The 22,133-nt window shown below is 34.7% G+C and overlaps 2 protein-coding genes and 1 long non-coding RNA gene across 3 annotated transcripts; 2 read left to right on the plus strand and 1 right to left on the minus strand.

The window, feature by feature from the left end:
* Window positions 1-1,721: 1,721 nt before the first annotated feature.
* On the minus strand, window positions 1,722-6,489 carry LOC113694500 (uncharacterized). Its single transcript, XM_027213321.2, has 3 exons — window positions 6,271-6,489; window positions 5,560-6,174; window positions 1,722-1,965 (listed from the first exon to the last, which is right to left on the minus strand). The coding sequence occupies exons 1-3, from the start codon at window positions 6,353-6,355 to the stop codon at window positions 1,934-1,936; spliced, it is 732 nt and encodes a 243-aa protein (XP_027069122.1). The 5' UTR covers window positions 6,356-6,489; the 3' UTR covers window positions 1,722-1,933.
* Window positions 6,490-14,494: 8,005 nt separating this feature from the next.
* On the plus strand, window positions 14,495-16,273 carry LOC113696734 (uncharacterized). Its single transcript, XM_027216115.1, has one exon. The coding sequence runs from the start codon at window positions 14,495-14,497 to the stop codon at window positions 16,271-16,273; it is 1,779 nt and encodes a 592-aa protein (XP_027071916.1).
* A 3,282-nt stretch (window positions 16,274-19,555) lies between these two features.
* Window positions 19,556-19,833, plus strand: LOC113696735 (uncharacterized). The gene is made up of 2 exons (XR_011817088.1): window positions 19,556-19,635; window positions 19,724-19,833. It is a non-coding gene; the product is annotated as an uncharacterized lncRNA (long non-coding RNA).
* The last annotated feature ends 2,300 nt before the right edge of the window (window positions 19,834-22,133 follow it).

A 22,133-nucleotide genomic window follows, 5' to 3' on the forward strand; every position in this document is an offset into this window, starting at 1 on the left:
TCCGAACAACAACTTGACTGATTTTCGGATGATGGGATCGGACGATGACTAAGCTGTCGGACGTCCGATAGCCCCAATGGCTAGCTGACTCTTCATCTGCCTTCTATCCGTTGGAAGCATTAATGAAGCCCATTTTTGGTCCCCTTCAAATACAAACGATTCTGAACAAAGAAGGGACTTTTGCACACTTTGTTTACAAGATCTCAAGAGATATTTTAGCTAGAAAATAGTCTCCAAAGCTAGATTTGTTCTCCAAGTGGTGTGAATTTCTTGTGAGCATTTCTTTTGTGGTTGAAAGTTTCTTTAGTGTAGCTTTGTTGAGGGTTATCTGAGTGATTGTAAAACTTCTTAGCTTGACTAAGTGTGGCTTAGGGCAAGGAGGAAGTGCTCCCTCCATTGTACATCTAGTTGATCATCTTTCATCAAAGAGAAGTTGTTCAACCTAGTGATTGGTCTTCAAGTTTGAGGAAAGCTTGGTAGACAATCGGTTTGATATTCTATCTTATTATTTTTTGTTTAATAAAATTCTCATTGCTTGTCTATACTTGTTTTTCGAATCAATATTGCTCTCTTCTTCTAATCTACTTGATTGATCATTACTAGAAAAGAAGGTAAATTTTTATTAAGCAAAAAAAATTGCATAAATTTGATTAAGATTTTAATCAACCTAATTCACCCCCCCTCTTAGGTTGTCTTTGGGCCTTACATATGTTCATTGAGTTATATGAAAATTGTGGACAATAATGTCAACTTCATCACGGTGAAACAAGGTGTTTCAATTGCAATGACATAGTAGATGTAATAACCATGTAATTATTTTATTGTACTTTTAGATTTAATTACATTTTTTCAAACAGTAAATCATATATTTTTTTAATAGCAAATACAATGTTTCCATGAAAATACACGAATCAAATAACAAATTAAATATCAATCTTCAAGACAAGCATATTGAGTTCATATTTTACTGTCTTGTATCGTATCTTAGAGATTGCAAAAGAAGGTATAAATTATTTATATCAATTGTGTTTATTGCCTATGTTGTATATGATAGAAGTTAATTGATGACTTACACTTTTTATGTTTCTTTAATGTACAGGACAATTGTAATACATTGGTGCAGAAATACATTAATCCATACAAAGATCGTGCATTATTATTTGTGATTTGAACTCCAATAAATTCAAAAAAAATAAAATTGGCACATCTATCAATAATAGCATTTGTATTAAGGGTTGATCGGTGTGAAAAATGTTCTGACCTCCAAAAAACTTCTTGTTACATTTACATCTGATCCATTCATCACTTTTAAAGAAAAACATTTCTACTTTTATTGTAGGAATCAAAATCCATCAAAATCACAATTCAATAATGATTCACAATTTCAGCCAAGTTTTTTGCCCACTGCAACAGATTGTTTGATAGCTCAAATGTTGAGGTATCATAGATTACACCTAAAACATATTCAATAAACTGCCTCATTATAGTTCATGTTTTTATTTGACAAAAATAGTACATGTTAACGAAAATTTATAATAAAATGAAATTATTTGAACTTTTAAGCTTTTGCTTTTTTGATAATATTATATAAAAATATATTATTAATTTTATTTTTGATGTAAAGTTCAGAGTACTAGTAAGAAAGTATAAGTAAATGTATGTTCTTTTAAATAAGATAATAGAGCAAACTTCATTCTAATTTCGTATGCTACTTTGAAGTCTGAGACCCACAAAGAAGAGAAGATTCCATTGTCATCACTTACTATGATTTGACGTAGTTCTACTAAATTCATAATACAAACAAAAAATCAAATTACACAGAATAAGACACCATCAATTCATTCATTTTCTCTTTTTTCCGGGCTCAAATTTATACAAGAGACAGGTATTCAGGTTATCCATCCACTTCCAAATCCTAAGGTCCTCCCATTCCTCAGGAGTAGATGAACTGGCACTCATCGTAACCTGCCAGACAAATTTGTGTGAGAGTTTCATAGTTGCCGGTTAAAGGATAAACAACCAAAGATAAATTATGTGTATTATGCTAAAAAGTAAGTGCGTGAGAAGCCTAGGGGAAAATGAGTCCGAAAATAGGGAAATCGGCTGGCTATGGTCATCTTTGCTGGCGATCTATCAATTATTATATTTATACGAGCGCATCAATGTTTTTTAGTGCAAAATGATTTTTGCAAGAAATACAGCAACTCTAAGCAATTGATTGGTTATACAATTACACCTACACCTGTCCCCAAAACAGTTCAAAAGAAAGATGCCTCATAGTCGCTCATTGTTAGACAATTAAGATTATTTATATAAATATTTATCTATTTCCCAAGAGTTATTTGATCCTTCTCATGGTTAAGTTATTCTCTACGTAATATAGTATAAAAAAATTTAATGAAAGGTAAAATTTTAAGATAGAGAGAGATTCTAAAGTAGAAGACAATCTATATGCAGCTATACTTGATTGGTTCAATGTAGAGGTGTCAAAATGGGTGACTTGGGTAGGTTTGGATTGGTTAAAATAGGTAATGGGTATAAGTGAGTCAATCCATTTATACCTATTTAATTAGATGGGTATAAATGAGTAAGTTAAAAAATAAATTGGGTAACCCAATTACCTATTTATAACCCATTTATTTTAACTTTTTGTAAACTCATTTAAATTCATTTTTGCAAACTAAGTCATCAATTTACACCATGCTTTGCATCCATTATTAGTTTTAAATATTTACTTATAATGCTCAATGAGTCTAATTACCAATTTTTTCTATCCGTACTCTATGTCACAAATTTTTTTTTTTGAAAGGTAGGAAAAAAGGATAAAACTTGTCATAAATTGGTAATGCTAAAAAATGAGCAAGATAACAAATTAAGAAAATATAAAATGATAAGATAAAACCAACAAATAATAATAATAATAATATGAAGTAAAAGTAGTTAACATCATGATAAAATGAAGAATTTGAAAAAAAAAAATAGGTGGGGGAAGAGAGGAGGATTGGGGGAAGACAATTCTAAATAGCTTAATTAGATTTGATGGATTAGCCAGTAATATCCATTTCATACCATTTATTAAATGGGTATTATTGGATAACTCATTTTTACACATATGCAAAAACTTAAAATACTCATATCCATCTATTCATAAGGAGGTATGAATAAAATTAGTTAAATGTGTTTGTTTGCTACCTATAATTCAGTGCAGACTGTCTAGGATGATCTAAAAGCCCGTTACAGAGGAAGTTCTAATTTATGTGCATTTTATATGTTTTTAGGTGCATTTTTGGGAAGGTATATGATGGAAGCTGCGTAAAATTCTGTCCTTCCATGCACTCAGTACCAAAATTATAAGTAACGACTACGGGGCATGTTGTAACTCGAAGGAAAAATTATTTGCATTCACGATATATTTGCTCTATTGTGTCTACACAATACACAATTTTGGTTACGATAATGGAAAACAAATTATTGTGAATTTTGTTAAGTTGGTTGATTCTTTAATCTGTTCATTTCACCGTTACAATTCCATAGGTCACTTTCCTGTTAAAGTTCCTTGACAAAATCAGTAGGTTCTTAATCTGTGGATTCACTTATTGGCCGAACTAGAAATAATTTTTAGTGGGGGGCAAAAATAATATTAATATATATTGATAATTTTTTTTAAAGACACAATAATATTTACATACAAAATCGATACATGTATGTCATGATTAATGCAACCCAACATAATTTGCAAATAAAATAATAAATTTAAATAAAAAGCTTTAAAAAATGCATACTAAACATTTTGAAATTGCAAATTGACCTATTGTATTACTAGTCATAAGAAGGATCCAAATTTTTTATTTTTCCCATGTTGTATTGAAAAAGATCACAATTGCTTTATTTCTAATTGAGCAGACCTTTAACATAATGTATTTTTTTAATTCACTAGAAAAAGTCCGGACAAGTCATTTGAGTAATGATTAGTAAATTATAAATACTTCCAAGTAAACTAAATGATTAGAAAAAAAAAAGCTTTTGATTTTGGATTGGTCAGTATTCCAATTCCATCTAATCATAAATTAGTCCTATATTATATCCACTTTTGAAATTTAGTGGGAACAGAGCTGAAAATTTGCTAAAACACAAGATATACTAGTACAATTTTGCGGGACAGTGGGGCCCACGCCCCTAATGCCTCCACTTTGATTCTGCCACTGACTTCACTAAAATTCCAATTTAAGTACCCACTGTACGAAAATAAACACTATAAACTAATGATATTCTCCACAACCTATCTTTGAGATTTTATATAGCTTAGGACATTTTACTAATCGTAAAACCATGAGCCTAACTATTAAGATATTAACAGAAGATACATTAGATATCATCACGATTGTGGTACTTCACCAAGAAACTTCTTTTATAAACACTATCGAGCAATCGCGCAATAATGTGCAAGAAGACCCGCGAGGGGTAGCATCCTCTAAATTTATGGTCTTATATTTATCATAAAGATACTACTAGGATATTCTCGAGGTGATAAATGAAAGACAAAAAATGATGTATGACCAAATTTTGAGTGATATTTTTGGAATTTTAGCCAAAATTAATTTAATGAGCATAAAATAAGCCTCATTTTTTTTTTAAAGAATTATATAAAACCTTTTCACATTTTTGTAAGTAGGAAAAGTGTGAGGTTTAAGAAATGAGAGGGAAAAAAGGCGATTTGAATCCAGAATTTCAAATTGTTAAACTTTCCACGTTAGTAACTAGATAAAGACTTCCTTAATAATATAGAACCTTTTGACAAATTTAGGTGCTTCCACTATACTTTAGCCATTGCTTTATTATAAGCCTACTAGCTGGACCCACACAAATCGGTTCTAACAACCTTTAATCTTACTATTATAGCAAGAACTTAAGTACAATTCCTAAGGGGATTCTGACACCCACGAATTATGGAGTTGGGCGGGACATGTACGAATTATATGGTGCACCGTAGTAGGATGTTTAGTATGAGTTTTGTTTGCTTGTGTTTATTGAGTACCAGCTTTTTCAAGTAACACCACTTTAGAAATGTAAACCTAAATAGGGAAAATTTAGAAATTTAAGGAAATAATAAATCTAGACATATACATTTATGAGTATTAGGTGCTAAAAAACGTGTAATAACACTTTAGAAATGTAAATATAAACAGGAAAATTTTCGGAATTTAAGAAAATAATAAATGCAGACATGTACATTTATGGGTGTTAGGTGCTACTATGGTTAACCGGCATTTGCTGAAAGCCAATCAGTAAGCAGTGCACCTTAAGAAAATGTCGAAATTGCTCATTGTAGCATTTAAATAGAAAACCTTCTTGAGTTCTCATTTGAACCTAATTTGCCTATTTCGACGCTAGGATTTTACCTACTTCTAGTTACTAAAAAATTAAATTACCTACGTTCATATGGTGATTGTCAAGTTAATCGTGGGGCAATTAAATTCCTCCATTTGTTTGGAACTTTCAAAATGCAATTTGGCAAAATGTTTCTGAAAAAGATTTAATGACAGATGACATTTGTCTTACTGGGATCAACGCTGACAAGCATGGCTGTCCCTCCAAAATCACAAGTTCCACCAGCCAGCTTTGTCTTCTGCCAGTAACTGTTAAAAGCATAGGAAGCATGAGCGATCACTGTGTCAGGCAGATAGCACAATCCATTGCGTTTTATGGGCTCACAATCAGCACCTGAACCGCAGGCATAATCAAGTGCCACCTGAAGTAGCGTAGGAGGTACAGTGGGCTTGGCAACACACCAGACTGAAAACTGTGGTCGCTGTGGTGTGGGTGGTGATGGGGGGGCGCATGGTGGAGTTGGGACTATTCTAGGTGTGCTTGCAGTTGGAGGAGGACTTTGCATGGTGAAAGGCGGTGCATAATACATTGGCGAAGGCAGGGACAGTGGTGTATAAATTCCGGGGGTTGGAGCAGTTGAAATTGGAGATTTTGGGATCAAGGGAGATAATGTACAATAGGGAGGAAAATTGTCATTTGGTTGTACAGTTAAAGTGCTATCCTGAAGAAAAATATTACCCCTTGGTCTCTTTGCTTTTTTCAGCATTAAATCAAAGAGTGGACGTGCTGGTACTTGTGAGTTCTTGGACTCAGAAATTTGTGGTATGCTTCCTTCAAATGCAACAACTGAGTAAGAAAAATACAAAAGTCATGAACCAACGAAGCAAGCATAGATATTAATGGGATATGAACAGGTCAATCAGACTCATAAAATATAAATACCAGATTGACTCAGAAAGCAGCAAGTGCAGACTACGAAAATGCTAAGGAAGCGAATTTGCATTGCCAATACGGTCATTGCCTTCATCGTGAATTGAAACTAATACAGTATGTACTTCTTATTCTTATTATGGGGATTTCTGCTTTGGCTATTATTAGTCTGGAGAAAGGAGGAGGCTTCGGTGTAATGTGCTGTTAAAGAAGAACAGATTGTAAATCTAAAGTGAATTAATAGATGGAATTGCAAGAGGAACGTACGTAAGGGAATCAGTTTGTAAGTTATCGGTATACTGAACAATGGGATAAGAAAATTTATAATACACGAAATGGGAATAATTTTAGGATTATCTATAATGAATATACATATTTTTAAAGATTCTTCAGGCAAGTAATAGCACTTATTTTATAGCTCGCTTATGATTAGGATACACGCAATCACAATTATTACACGACCTACATTAAATACATTTCTAAATTAATTATACTTTTTAAACAAATTTAAGAGGTGCCTGTTGAACACTCATTGGCCAAACTACTTTTTTATTGTATATATCTAGCAACACATTTTACAGAAAAATCAACACACATGTCCTTTACAATAAATAATCGAAAACTGTGGCGCGTTTATTAACTGGAGGATCCAAGGATATGTCCATTTTCCCTCAAATTAAAATCTGGCAATCGGAGAGGTCCAAAAGATAGATCTAGTCCTTTTTCTTCCCATTTGGATTGGTTTTAGAACAGTAGAATATATGCTTCCTTGGAAAGAAAGGAAAATAAAGGGCGAAAGAAAGGGAAAAAAAAAAAGAGCGAACCTGAAGCTTTTAACCCAACCTCGCCTTGGCTCGCTCCTCTCCCATTGGCAACTATCTTTTGAATGAATTATCTTATGAAATACTCTCCATGTAGGAATCGATCTGGACCAACTAGTTGTGTATCTGACGATACAAAAGGGTAAAGCCCTGTTGAGCATATTTTTTTTGGGGCAATGCCAATGGTTCCCACCCCAAAATTTTATTTGCCAGAAAAATATTTGAAAAGGATGACACGCACCTTACTGCCATCAAATTACAGGCTGAAAATTATTACAGGTACTAATCAACAGAATCTATGACTTTTGATTTAGAAGGAACAGAGTTGCTTTTGTCATGAGCAATCCACCTTAATGTTCCAAAGTAAATTGATCAGAGAGCCTGTTACACTTATTACAAATGGGAAAAATGCATTTGTCATCCTCATTGTTTGGGGTGGATCAATTTGGTCTGACATTGTTTCAATACAAACACCATTTCGTCCTTTAAGTTTCGATTTTGATCAATTGGGAATAATTGATGTTTAATCATTCAATTTGTTCTAAAATTGACATTAAGCACTCAATTTGGATAAAATAAAATATGTGATAGGCACACATTATTAATGAAAACGCTTGAAAGAGACAAAATTCAATAAACACTCAAAATTCTTCAAAAAAATAATCAAAATTTAAGAATAATGTAGATAGATGTGTCGAATAATTGGGTATCATAGGGATGGCGAAATGGGGCCAATCTGATAATTTTTTTCTCCCGCATGGTCAAGTCTTTTCACAAATGGTGCGTAGCATTGATGTATTTTATTCCGATTAAATTAAGTGATTCAACATCAATTTCTGTCCATGAGTGATTTAATATCAATTGCCCTATTGGTCAGAAAATCAAAATTTAAGAGATGAAATGTGTGTTTGCTGAAGTAATGGAGACTAAATTGGTTCAACCCCTAAACAACGGTGTGACAGCCCCACCTTCCCCTAAGGTGAACCAAAGAAGTTAGCGGACTGTCTGCCCAACTCTCGCCAGGACTAACGGTGCAGTTAAACACGATCTAAAACGTTCCGGGAGAATAAAAGCGCGCTCAAACAAGTCAAAATCACAAAATAAAAGAAACGAAAATCGGAACCGACATGAACAGTGCCGGACACGTCAGAATAGCATACAACAGTTATCCAACAAGTTTATACACGTTTATACAAGTCCGGTTTGCAAATTACAACTCAAACGCAAAGGTTGGATCAAATTGCACTTAAGGTTTTGCCCAATAAGGAGCTATTCAAAATGTATTTACTCAAGCTCAACTCGGCAACCAAAGGTCCTAGTCTCTCAAAAGTTTCAAACCCCTGTAAGGAAAACAAAAGTAATAGGGTGAGCTTACTCCCAGTGAGATACTTTCACTCAAGCAAGGAAGTTCAATTATGCATGGAGTCGATCAATCCCAAATCATTCAATAAGGAAACTAAATAAAGTCACATATCAATAACAATGGTAAAAGGATACGGACGGCTTTCAAGAGCCCCTTTCCTCACTCGCCATACTTGATCATATCTCATTGACCCTCCGTCAATGTACAAAGCGCAACCAAACATAGACCCCACTTTACTTCCATTCCTTCCACCCAACATACCCCTACCGGGCCCGAACTCCAAACAGTAGAGAATTGATAATACTCGAGTATACCGGAATCGAGAGTCTTATACTACAAGATTCCATATAACAGTCCCTATGGCTCGTCAATTTTCACGACCAAGCCCTTGCCGGCTCGATTCAATTGACCACCAATGGGGTTGAGCTCAGTGATAACAGTAATGGCCGTTGGATACTCGTCCAAACGACACCAATTCCAATATATTCATATACCATTCAAGTAACACAGTAAACAGTCATACGTAAGACATAAAGGGTGAGAGTGATCAAGTACACCCTCGCTTGAACCAATTTCAACGGTGCAAATAAGCATTCAAGGCATCAATTTCAAGGGTAACAAAGCCATATAGTAACAAGCAAGTGAGTGGTACACTCACCAAGCAAGCAAATGAAATTTCATACACTTCCGCCTAAAGAGCGTCTTGAATCACCGTCACGCCCTAAAACATTCAAACAAGCACAATGAGACTCGAATACGAGTCATAAACCGAATCCACATACTACTAGAGTAAAATCAAATGGAACGTATAAGTGCAAAAATCAAACTAGGACATGTGCGGAAACGAAGTTTAGATTGGAAAACAAAAGGCAGATTTGTTGTTGCCACTACAAGAAAATTGGTCATTAGTGACAACTTTTCTCTGTGACGAAAAAAAATTGTCACAAAAGGGGATCCTTTATTGACGACTTTCTAACTCGTCACAAACCTCTAATGGGAGCCAACTCATTTGTGACGACTTAGAAAAGTCGTCACTAGTAAATTCCCGCCAAGATTTAGCAAGAGCGCGGGAGTGTTAGAACACACAATAGTGACGACATTAAGAACATCATCACTATTGGTTGGCCTATTTACGGGCGACTTTTTGTTGTCGTCACTGATCACTAAAAAAAATAGTTATTAGTGACAACATTTTTTAGTGATGACAATAAGTGGTCACAAAAAGAGCTTCTTTAGTCGCGACACGTAAAGTTGTCACAAAACGTGTTTGTTTAGTGACGATAAGGAAAGTTGTCATAATTGCTCAAAGCAACTAAGTCTTCAGTGACGACCTTGAAAAACGTTGTCACTAAAATGATCTATATAGTGACAACTTCTAATATCGTCACTGTTACTCTACCGATTCGGATTTAGTGACAAGAATTAATCGTCACTGTTTAAAGTACTTATTTCTAAGTCACTTTCATTAATTCTACTGTGCCACCCTACCTTTTGCGATTTAGCCCCAAATGTTGTAAAAAATTCCATTAATTCCATTATGATACCTTAACTTTTACAATTTAGCCCCATATGTAGTACACCGATTTCTTTAATTCTATTATTACTCCCTAACTTTTGTAATTTAGCCCCATATGTAATTCACCAATTTCATTAATTCTAATATGGCACTCTAACTTTTGCAATTTAACCCCCATATGTAATACACCAATTTTATTATTTCTATTATGGCACCCTAACTTTTACAATTTAGCCCCTATTTTTTTATTAGGAAATTGCGAATGGTATCTTGATAAACTATGCATAAATATTTTATAATTTTCTCAAACTTAAGTAATAATTTGTTATAAACTCTAAAGATATATCTTTCATTACAATAGTTATAAGGCAGGCAGGTCTTTTTATCAATGGAATAAGAAATTTATGCCAGATTTATCCTTTGTACTACATGCCAAGTAGTATTAGCAAAGGAATAACAAAGTACTACAAAGTAATTAACAAAATAGCCTTCAGGGAGTGTAGTTTATGGGCAAATGAGCATTATCTATTCAAAGTACCAGCTTTTTATGGGCATTTTACTCTCAAACATATAATTTATGATAAATTTATAAATGTTTGTAAGTAAAATTCAAAAAGTGTTACACTGATTTCTTACAAAACGAAAACTGGCAGGTTATCTTTTCAACATAAATTAAATTTTTTTAAAAAAAGAAATGGCCCATAAAGTACCAACTCTTTGTGGGTTTCCTCCATTACATGAACAAATATTCTGCTCTTTATGGGCATTTCACTCTGAATCATTTAATTTATGTTAAATACATAAATGTTTGTAAGTAAAATTCAAAAAGTGTTGCACTAATATTTTTATGAAAGGGAAACTGGTAGGTTTTGTATTTAACATAAATTAAATATGTGAAAACAAAAAAAAAAAAAAAAGGAAATTACCCATAAATCTATGTCTTGCAAATCTATACTAGTAAAATAGTTTCAAACAAAATTAAACATTAAAATAAACTGTAATTTATACACATTAAAATATCTGTAATTTATACACATTTTGCAACTACTACTTTGTGTTTTCTCTGTAATGAATTTTTTAACTATTGAGAACTTAAGTTTTGTCTTGCAAATCTATACTAGTACAATAGTTTTAAACAAAATTAAACATTAAAATAAATGTTTGAAAAAGAACAAAAGTACATTTATCACTTGCAGTAATGTAACAAAATTTTCTCAACCATTATCAATATTTTCACAAAAGTATTAAAAACTAGCAATTGACAATATTAAAAACTAGCAATTTAATTAGTGACAACTTTTCTTGTCATTATAATCTTGAATAAATTAGTGATAACATTATGTCATCACTAAATTTTCTTTGATTTTGACTTAACAATAATGTCTTATTAATAGCATTTGATTATTTTTAATGAAAGTCTGTTATAACCATAGAATTTGACTTTCGTTATTTTCAATTAATGATGTACTTTAGTGCTGCAATTATAAAAAATTGCAGGGCTAAAATATTTGCAAATTATAAAAGTATATTTTCACTTATATGTAATTAACAAATTTTGCCACCTATATTGATGAAAATTTGTGTTTTTGTACTAAAAAATAAAGAATAATACTATAGCAATAAAATCTATGCTTCAAACCAAATTAAAAATAAAAAAAAGCATGATGATTGGTCTCAAATGTTGGGAAAATGATTATTTTTATTGAAACTATGTTATAACCATATAATTTGAGTTTAATTATTTTCAATTACATGATGTTCTTAAGTGCTGCAATTATAAGAAATTAGTATAAAATATTAGCAAATTATAAAAGTACATTTTCAATTATATGAAATTAACAAATTTTGCCACCTATGTTGATGAAAATTTTTATTTTTCGTTAAAAAATAAAGAATAATACTATAGCATTAAAATCTATGGTTCAAACCATACTACAAATCCAGAAAAAAAAAACATGATTTTTGGTATCAAATGGAGGGAAAATGAGTGAAGTCAAAATTTTGATCAAATCATAGTGAAAGTGCCGCGCAACAAAAACAATATCCAAAGCAAAGCAAAGACCAAAGCAGCGGAACACATTCTGAAAACAAAAGCAACGGAACACTTGGTCTGAGTTAAAGCAAACAAACAAGCTTCTGCACTGAGCTGAAACAGAGCTTCCGAGCTGAAACACAAACTTTCACCGAGCTGAAACAAACAAGCTTCTTCACTGACGGCTGGGAGCAGAGGGTCTGGAGGGCTGATGAAGCAAGAGAGTTGGCGGCTGGTTGAGTGAGGAAACAAGAGGGGCAAGAGAGAGAGAAAAACAACGGCGGGGAAGTTGATGGCTGAAGGTAAGAAAAACCAGAGAGAGCTAGGTTTTGACAGACGGGGAGAAAGAGGACGGCGAGATAGCTGAGAGAAAAACCAGAGGAGAGGAGAACTTCGAGAGAAAAAAGAGAGAACCACCAGCGGATAGAGCTAGGAGTAACGGGCTGGGGGTTGTTTACGGCTGGAAAAGAATGGGCAGCGCTGAGTGAGAGAGAGAGAAACAACGGCTAGAGGGGGCGGCTGAAGATTGCGAGAGAACAAGAGAATAGAAGAGAAAGTAAAGGGGGCGGTGGACGGGCTGAACAGAAACAAAAGAAACAAGGACGGAGAAAAGGGAAGCGAATCAGCACAAAACAGAGCTTCCGCACGGCACCTGATACTTTCACCCACACAACAAATCCATTCTCTGGCTTCTCACTAGCATCACCATGGCTGTCCAGCATTAAAGGGCAAGGTTTTCATTAGAAAGGTTCATTTTTCTCTCTCCTATACATTTTCCCCAATTTTTCCAAATCCCTAATATTCTACAATATTTTTTGCAAATTTCTGCCCAAAATCTTTTAGCAGCTCTTGATTATTAGATGCTATCATAGCTATTGGGATCCAGATGATGGAAAGCATAGACTAGAATCTTGGTACAGATGTTGGCTCAACTTTTGGAAGTTTCTCTTTCATTGGGATATTGTAAAAAATGTTTCACTAGCGTACATCTTGTAGTACTACATCATATATTGGGCAGAAACAATGATAAATGCCAGTGCAATAATAAAGAGAAGAAGAAGAACTTCATTTTGATATCTCATATATGGCATTGTCATCCTAGATTTTTGTTGGAAAATAATTATTTGCAGCTCCCTAATTTCTTGGACATTGTTGATTGCAACTTCCGTTACAATATTTCCTTTACTTAATTAGTTCTGACTAATTCTCAGAATCATAAGCCATCGTGAAGACAACCAATGCATTACTTTATAGCACCGTTTGCTATTAATCTTTTTTGTACTTCTTAGTTGCCATTATATCGTTATTGTGGTTGGTTAATGGCTTAAGCCATCCGAGGGAATCGATATACTTCAAAATTTGGCCATAGATGATGTACTATTTCTGCAAATTCTGATTCAACAGGCTGGCAAGTGGCAACTTCAAGTTACACGACTTAAAAAAGTACTCTAATTTACTTACAAGATTTGCCGTGCAAAAAAGATTGATCTTATCAAACATTTCAAACTGGAGGAGCTACTTGTTCATCTTATTATGCCAAAAAAAAAATTTTCCAGATATACTTTTCTGGTTGTATCTCAAGGTTTAGGGTGGGAAAAATGGCATTTAAAATAGAAAACAGAAGAAAGAAAACATAACTCTAGTAAGTTGACTGTGTGAGTTATTTTACATCTGAACATGTGAATAAATTTCTGCTGTGAATCAGTTTCCTAGCCTTAAATGAACCGACACATGAGATAGATGAAAATATCTTCTAGAAATTATTATTGCTTCAATCAAACTCACATACTTTAATCTCTTGCTCTCTCTCTCTCTCTCTCTCTCTCTAGAATTAAATCTGAAGACTTAATTCCTACCACTAATTATACAAGACATTAGTGGCTTACCATATAATTGGGGATATTCTTGATAAACAGGGTTGGTGACAAAAGCACTGGACGTTTTCTCCCAGTTGCATTTCAGACCAGATATAAGGAGGTTCTTGTAAAGGCACATACTGCTGCATCTGGAGCGGTGCTAAGATTGCAAATAGCTCCTGTTCTTGGTAGGAAAAGAAAACCAATTGAGTGGTCTGAGTTTCAGGTACTGTTCCTTCTTACCATTATTCAGGCTTGAAATTTATATTTGTGCTTTACTCTTCTATTATTTCTGCGTTGGGCATCTTCCCTTTACAAATATATGATGCCTGATCCTATGTTTTTTGAACATGTAATGTGCTGTTAGCTAGCAAAATCAGCCTATGAAATTGATTATTCATGTTATTGCTTTATCTTTTGTTTGCCAAACTTTTGCATGTATACTGTGGCTGCAGATTCTATTTAGTTTGTTGCCTTACTAATGCATTTGTACTTGAGATGGTTGATTTTTGCTAAAAATGTGTTTTACACCTTGGATCCCATTGCTAGTATTTGAGGAGTTTAAATTTAGTTCATATTACATTGCATTTGTTTTTTATATAATGTGGCGGTCATATTCTTTATGGTAGGATAAAGGGCTGTAACAATATGGATAGGAGTTGGATGTCTATTAAGAACTACCTCGACCCCAAGTATTTAGATGGAGTTGATGAATTTATTAAGTTTGCTTTTCTAGGCAAGGATCCTAATTGTAAACTGCCATGTCCTTGCAAAGTATGCAATAATTTTGAGGATCAAACTAAGGAAGTCATGGCTAATCACTTGTGTCGAGGAATTGTTGATAGTTATACTAGGTGGATATATCATGGCGAAGGGTTTGAATCTGATGATGAGAATGATGACATAGAAATAAGTGACAATGATAGTGACTTTGACAGTATGGAGGAGCTATTAAATGATGTAGGAGTTGCTAACTTTGGTGAGAGTTGGAGACATTCACCGGAACTTGATACGGGTGCTTGTACCGAGAAAGAAGGAGAAGCAAGTAGGTTTCTCAGATTATTATCGGAGGCTGAAAAATTTCTATACCCGGGCTGTGAAAAGTATTCAAAACTCTCGTTTATTGTCCATATCCTCCACTTGAAAACAATGAATCGGTGGACTTGTAAATCTACTGATATGTTGCTGAAGTTCTTGCATCAAGTATTTCCTACAGCTTTGATTCCCAGTTCATATTACGAGGCAAAAAATTTCATCAGTGAGTTGGGGCTGAAGTGTGAAAAGATCCACGCCTGTGAAAATGATTGCGCACTTTTTTGGAATGAAAATAAAGGCCTTGATCATTGTCCAAATGAAAAATGTAAAGCACCGCGGTATAAATCTCCAAATTCCAAAATACGTAGAAAGGTGTTGCGTTATTTTCCATTAAAACCAAGGCTGCAAAGACTGTTTGTGAACAAAGAGATTGCTCGGGATATGAGGTGGCATAAGGAGAGACGTGTAGATAATGAGAACATGATGCGACACCCTGCTGATTCATTAGCTTGGAAGGATTTTGATAGAAATCACAAGTCCTTCGCTGAAGATCCTAGAAATGTGAGGCTAGGACTTGCTAGTGATGGCTTTAATCCCTTTGGAACCATGAGCATTTCATACAGTAGATGGCCTGTTATCCTTGTTCCTTACAATCTACCTCCTTGGAAATGCTTAAAAGATCCATTTTTTTTCCTATCAATGATTATTCCTGGTCCCAAAGCACCTGGAAATGACATTGACATATTCTTTAGACCACTAGTTGATGAGTTAAAAGAGTTATTTGCCACTGGTGTGGAGACATATGATGCCTTCAGGGAGGAGAAGTTCATGTTACGTGCAGCACTTTTGTGGACAATAAACGATTTTCCAGCATATGGCTATTTGTCGGGATGGAGTACAAAAGGGTACAAGGCATGTCCTGTGTGCTTAGATGAGACGACTAGTCTATATCTTAATAATGGTCACAAATGTTGTTACATGGGCCATCGCCGTTTTCTGCCTATTGATCATAAATGGCGTCGAGAAAAAAAGCAATTTAATGGAGAAAGAGAACATAGACAGCCTCCTAGGACCCTATCAGGTGAGGAAGTCCTCCAACAACTTCTTCGTATTGAGCAAGTTGAGTTTGGCAAGGCACCTGATTTGCTGCAACAGAAGAAAAGAAAACGCGTGCAGAACAGTTCAAATTGGAAGAAGATGAGCATATTCTTTGAACTTCCATATTGGAGTACCAATAAAATTAGACATAATTTGGATATTATGCACATTGTCAAGAATGTATGTGAATCTTTGGTAGGTACATTAATGAATATCCCTTCGAGAACTAAGGACACATGGCAGGCTAGGGAGGATTTAAAAGAAATGGGATTAAGGGAAGAGTTGCATCTATAACCGGGAGGTGGCACATCTAAAGTTATGCCACCTGCATGTTACACTTTATCACGCCCAGAGAAAAAGAATTTCTGCCAGTTTTTGAGCACTATCAAGTTCCCGGATGGCTTTGCTTCAAACATTCCTCGATGTGTGAAGACCAAGGAGTGTCAACTTTTAGGAATGAAGAGTCATGACTACTATGTGTTCATACAACGACTTCTTCCACTAGCAACTAGAGGAATGCTGTCAAAAGATGTATCTAGATTTTAGTAGAGATCAGCAATTTTTTTCGAAAAATTTGTTCTCAAACTCTCTATCTAGATGAGCTGGAAATGCAGGAAAAAAATATTATTTTAATACTATGCAAACTTGAGAAAATTTTTCCTCCAAATTTCTTTGATGTAATGGTCCATTTACCCACTGAATCCAAGATTGCTGGACCAGCCCAATACCGGTGGATGTTTCCATTTGAGAGGTACATGCCTCTTATTTTTAATAATGCCTATTTGATTTACCTCCAATTTTCTGATTTTCTAACAACTTGGGCTGAATTTTTTTTGGATAGAAAAATGGGTCAATACAAAGGCTATGTGAATAATAGGGCACGACCTGAAGGCTGTATAGCTGAGCGGTACTTGGATGATGAATGTCTTACATTCATTTCCAGGTATTTGCATGATGTTCCGACCAGGTTTAATCAAACGGAACGAAATATGGAGAAACACGAAGCTGCTGGAAAATTATCTATATTTTCTAGCTTGGCTCGGCCCTTTGGGGCAGCACTGATTGGTTATCTAAGTGAGGTTGAATTGCAAAGAATACACCTGTTCATCTTGAAAAATTGTGAAGAAGTAGATGATTACATGAGGTAATAATATACTTTAATGCTAAATCTATGCCGTGTTCTATAATATGTTCTTCATTGCTTGTAATTAAAGTCATTTGATAGAATATGTAACTACTTCCACTACTACAAATTTAGGGAGCATACACAAATTCTTGAAAAGCAAAATTTATCGAGCGTACAGCAAAGGCTAGACTCGGAGTTTTCAAAGTGGTTTGAAGAACGTGTAAGTATTGGAAGAGAAGTTAAAAACATGTCAATTTCCTTTACTTTTTATTTTAGTAAACTATTAAAGAATCTGGTATGGCTGATGTAGGTCATGTATACACATGCACGTGGAGAATGTACTAATGAATTGTTGTCCTTGGCTAGAGGACCTGATTTTCGAGTCAATACATTTGCTGGCTGTAATGTGAATGGATTTAGATTCCACATTAAGGCTCGGGAAAGAGAAAGAAAGACACAAAATAGTGGAGTTATGGTAAAGGGGGAGCATGCTGATAAAGAAACACACTTCTATGGTACAATTACTGATATAGTTGAGGTTGAATACTCATTTACTCAAAATCGAGTAGTTGTGTTTAAATGTGATTGGTGGGACTTGAGAAATACTTCGGGAATCAAAGTAGACAAGCAGAGCAATATCACTAGCATCAACATGTCAAAAACATGGTACTCAGACGACATGGTACTCAGACCAGCCTTTTATATTAGCATCCCAAGCTGAACAAGTTTTCTATCTTCAAGATATGAAGCTTGGAGGTAATTGGCATGTTGTAGAGTTAGTTAGTCCACGCTCATCTTATGATGTTCCTGAGAAGCATGAAGATGATTTGGTTGATAACGAAGAGGCTTACCAAGAAGAGTATCATGAAGATTTGATTGGTGTACAAGAAAATCTTGAGTTGGTCAGTTTGAAGAGAGGAGATGTGCAAACTGAAGAAAGGATAGAGGCTGGTGCTATGTTTTTTATAGAATTGTCAGCTAGCCGTACAAGGCAATTGGATGACAATTTTATTGATAATGATGAGGAAATTGAGCAACAATTCAATTCTGAGGATGAAAATGAACAATTTGTACAAATCGATGACTATGAATCAGATTAAACAATGTTGTTCATTGAATTTCTTAATCAAATTTTTTCTTGTATTTTTTCTGTAGTTTATGATATGTTGTCATGGCTGCTTGTGTTGTTTACGATTTTGGTGGTGCTTGCGTTATATGATTATGTAGATAGATGGCTGGACCGGGGAAAAAGGGAAAATTTACTTTACGACAAAGTCGGGATGCTGGGCGAGGAATTGTGGAGCAAACTGAAGAAAATGTAAGCTGTCAGGTAAAGAAACAAGAGTCATTTCCAGATATTTTCTTTTTTCCTAAACTAGCAATTATCATCCTAAACTAGTTACTATTGATAAGCGCATTCTTATGTTATTGTAGCAAGCTAGTGAACCAAAAAATAGTGCAATTCCCAAGACAAGCAATGTCACTGAACCTGTATTAACAAAAAGGTCTTCTAGGATCCGTCTATTTGATGAATCTGAGGTTAGTTATTATTTTTTTCAATCTGCCACTTAGATAAACTGGTTTATGACAAAGCAATTGATTCAACTTTTACATGTCGTTGTATAATGGTGGCTTAAATTGCTGGATTATGGATTCCTAGTGCATCCTGCTAGAGAAAATGCTACAAGAAATTCAGGTATACAAGCTGAGAGTAGACAGATTGCTGAAAAATCTTTAGGCATGGAATGACATCACAAGAAGCTGCTGGGATGCAAACTGATGGAACTCCTACTTCACAGCATGTTGGATCTAATCAAGCTATTGGTTGCGAAAGCAATGAAACTGAAAGTATGCAAGACCTTGAGTCAAACGGTTCAGGTATGTCAGTTTTACGTGTAATTCTACTCTAATTAACTAATTACTGCCATGGCTGCTATTGTTAGCACTTATGGTCTTGTTTACGTTGTATCTACTAGACCAAGTGACGTTAAAAAGAAAAAAAGAGGATATACGCGTAATATTGCACTATCAAATGAAAAGAAAGCTGGAAAAAAGGTGAACATTACTGTTTCTGAAATAAGTGGAAGACTAGTTGGAGAAAGTGCTCAGCGATACATTTCAGAGGCAAGCTGTGTTATTCGAAAGTATGGCAAGTGGAAAGCACCTAAATGGGGCAAGCTTCCTAAAGATGATAGAGATCAACTGCTAAGAATTACTAATGTAAGAATCTGCTATCATAGTATTTTTTTGGTTTTCTAGACGCAATTTAAATTAGTCCATTAATTTTTTCTGATTTTGATATGTCCTTCTATTTTTAATTCAGAATAGTTTCACTTATGATGGAGGAGAGCATATGAAACCAGCTTTAATTAAGCAATTAAATTCACAGTATAGAAGTCGACGTTATAATTTTCACATGCTATTCAAAAAATATGGCTCAGAGGAGGAAGCTCTTGCACGTCGACCAGAATATGTGGAAGAATCAGATTGGATTTACCTTTGCGATTACTATTGTAGTCCAGAATTCAAGGTATGTGTAGCACATACTTGTTAATTTGCTATATACTTTGCCAATGTCTCTTTTTTATCTAGATCTGAGATAGAATTGACAATTGTAGGCCTTAAGTGAGCGAAATAAGCTGAACAGATCAAAGCAGCAAACTGCCCATACAGCTGGAACAAAATCATTTTTACGTCATAAGGATGACCGGGTCAGTAAACGTGTAAAGTAGTTCATTTATGATGTGTGGTTGGGTTATTTGACCTGTTTTACTAATAGGAAGCTAAGGAGGGAAGGACAGTTGGACCAATTGAACTTTATGACATGACACATTTTAGTCGAAAGAAGAATGCTATGGTTGACGAGACATCAACTGAAAAACTGGTAAGAAAAATATCACTTTCAACTGAATACCAATGCTTCATGTCTCTTATGCATATATCAATAATAGCAAACCTGTGATTGTAGAGCAAAATGAAGGAGTTACAGCTAGAAGCTCAATCTAGTGGTGTAAATCGAACCGAAGAAGACATCTGTATTGAGGTGACAGGGCGTATAACTGGATATGTACGTGGTCGTGGCCCCTCCAAGGCTAGTTTAATTACACAAAAACTTGCAGAGATAGAAGAATTCAAAAAAAGGGTAGAACAAGCTGAGAAACGATCAGCTGAATTGGAAGTTCAAGTCCAATCTCAACAGCAACTGATGCAAAGGCTTGAGAATCAACAAGCTGAAATGCAAAACCAGCAGCTTGAAATGCAGGAACTCCTCAAGGCTTTACGAGCAGAATTACAGTCCAAGAACCAAGGCAATGGAAATGCATCTGGTAGTAATAGCTGGTAATGCATCCTTCTCATACGAATAATTGAATTACAATACTAATGTGAGCTATTGCTATTTTTATCCTTTAACTTATTGATTTTGGGGCTGATGTTATGCATCATTGTGGACTGTTTTTGATAATAGCATTTTTTGGGGCTGATGTGACCTGTTTTTGGGTAACTTGTGGTCACTGTGGACTATTTTTTGGTAATAGCTGGTAATAGCATTTTTTGGGGCTGATGTTATGCATCATTGTGGACTATTTTTTGTTATAGTTGTGTAGTTTATGGTTATGGTTATGGCTGATCTGTAGTTTTTGGTAACTTGTGGTCACTGTGGACTGTTTTAGAGAGCTCTTTAGTTGAGCTTATGCAGTGTTGTATTTGTATAGATTGGACTGTGATTTCTAACTTCTTGCTGGTGTTGTAATATGTGGGCCCAAATTATATGAGGTTCTCAATGAATTGTAATTTTTGTCTTAATAATCTAAGTCTCATTACTTGTTCTTTATTATTGTACTCCTCCCCTTACCTACTTCTTTTACTCTTTTATGACAGATAAATGCTATTCATACTAGCTTTTGGAAGATATCTATGGTTATGGTTGAAGCATGTTGAAGACAAAATTGCCTTTTGCTCATGGAGTGGTTCATTTAGATATTCTTCAATTTCTTAAACTGTGATTACTTTTGTAAATGTACCTTATGTACAAGTGATATTTTGGACAAATGTTATTTTTGTAGGCATTAGTTGGGTAATGTACACTTGAATTTGGCATTTGAGAATGCTATATTATTACCATGTAATCTAATGCAAATACTTTTGGTTATCAATCGTTCATGTTTATTTGTATGGTTTGTTTAAAATCAATGATTTAGCAATGATATCAGTCGCCAAATTATGACTATTAAGCTATTGAGAAATTATCTAATGACAAAAAAAAGTTGTCACAAAATAGAAAATAAAAACTCCTTGTCACAACAGAGACTGTCACTAAATCTAAGCTACATTTGTGACGACAATTGTTGTCAGTAAAATAGTTATATACAATGGCTTTCGGTGCTTTTTGGTGACGACTTTAAGTAGAGCATTTTTGACAAAAGATCAAGTCATCAATAAAACACTTCCGGATTATCGTCACTAATGACAACTATTTAGTGACGACATTTCAGGTCGTCACTAAATAGTTGTCATTAGTGACGACAATCCGGAAGTGTTTTGTTGACGACTTGATCTTTTGTCAAAAATGCTCTACTTAAAGTTGTCACTAATGATAACTATTTGTGATGACGGGGATTTAGTGACGACTTTGTGACGATCAAAAAGTCGTCAATAAAAGGTATTTGTGACGATATTTGTATGTTCTGTGATGACTTTGTGTTGTCACTGATGAACAATTTTCTTGTAGTGTACTTAGCGGAATGAACACAACTAAAGCTACCCTTGTCGGATTGAGGTGCAATATACACCGTTTCGAAACTAAGAGAAAGGGATACAATGTTGAAGAAGGCCATTCAGTCCAGTTTACAGTGTAACTAGGTCAAAATTTCAATGTACCAAACCAGAATCGCACAAACAGGTTAGCTAACCGCATTCTGGTTAAATGACCATAACTCAGGCGACCGAGTCCAATTGGGGCGTTTCCAAGGGCGTTGGAAAGCTAAGACACAACACTACAACTTTTGTGTTTTGACCAAAGGTTAAATC

The sequence above is a fragment of the Coffea arabica genome, chromosome 6e (genome assembly GCF_036785885.1).
Source record: "Coffea arabica cultivar ET-39 chromosome 6e, Coffea Arabica ET-39 HiFi, whole genome shotgun sequence".
NCBI lineage: Eukaryota > Viridiplantae > Streptophyta > Magnoliopsida > Gentianales > Rubiaceae > Coffea > Coffea arabica.

What these genes read in the sequence shown, in the direction of transcription:
- LOC113694500 (XM_027213321.2), bottom strand. Translation starts at nt 6,355, where the DNA reads ATGAAGGCAATGACCGTATTGGCAATGCAAATTCGCTTCCTTAGCATT. An exon ending in CTGCTTTCTGAGTCAATCTG is followed by an intron (nt 6,175 to 6,270) that starts GTATTTATATTT and finishes TTTCTTACTCAG; the next exon opens with TTGTTGCATTTGAAGGAAGC. An exon ending in GCTTGTCAGCGTTGATCCCA is followed by an intron (nt 1,966 to 5,559) that starts GTAAGACAAATG and finishes TTTGTCTGGCAG; the next exon opens with GTTACGATGAGTGCCAGTTC.
- LOC113696734 (XM_027216115.1), top strand. Translation starts at nt 14,495, where the DNA reads ATGGATAGGAGTTGGATGTCTATTAAGAACTACCTCGACCCCAAGTAT.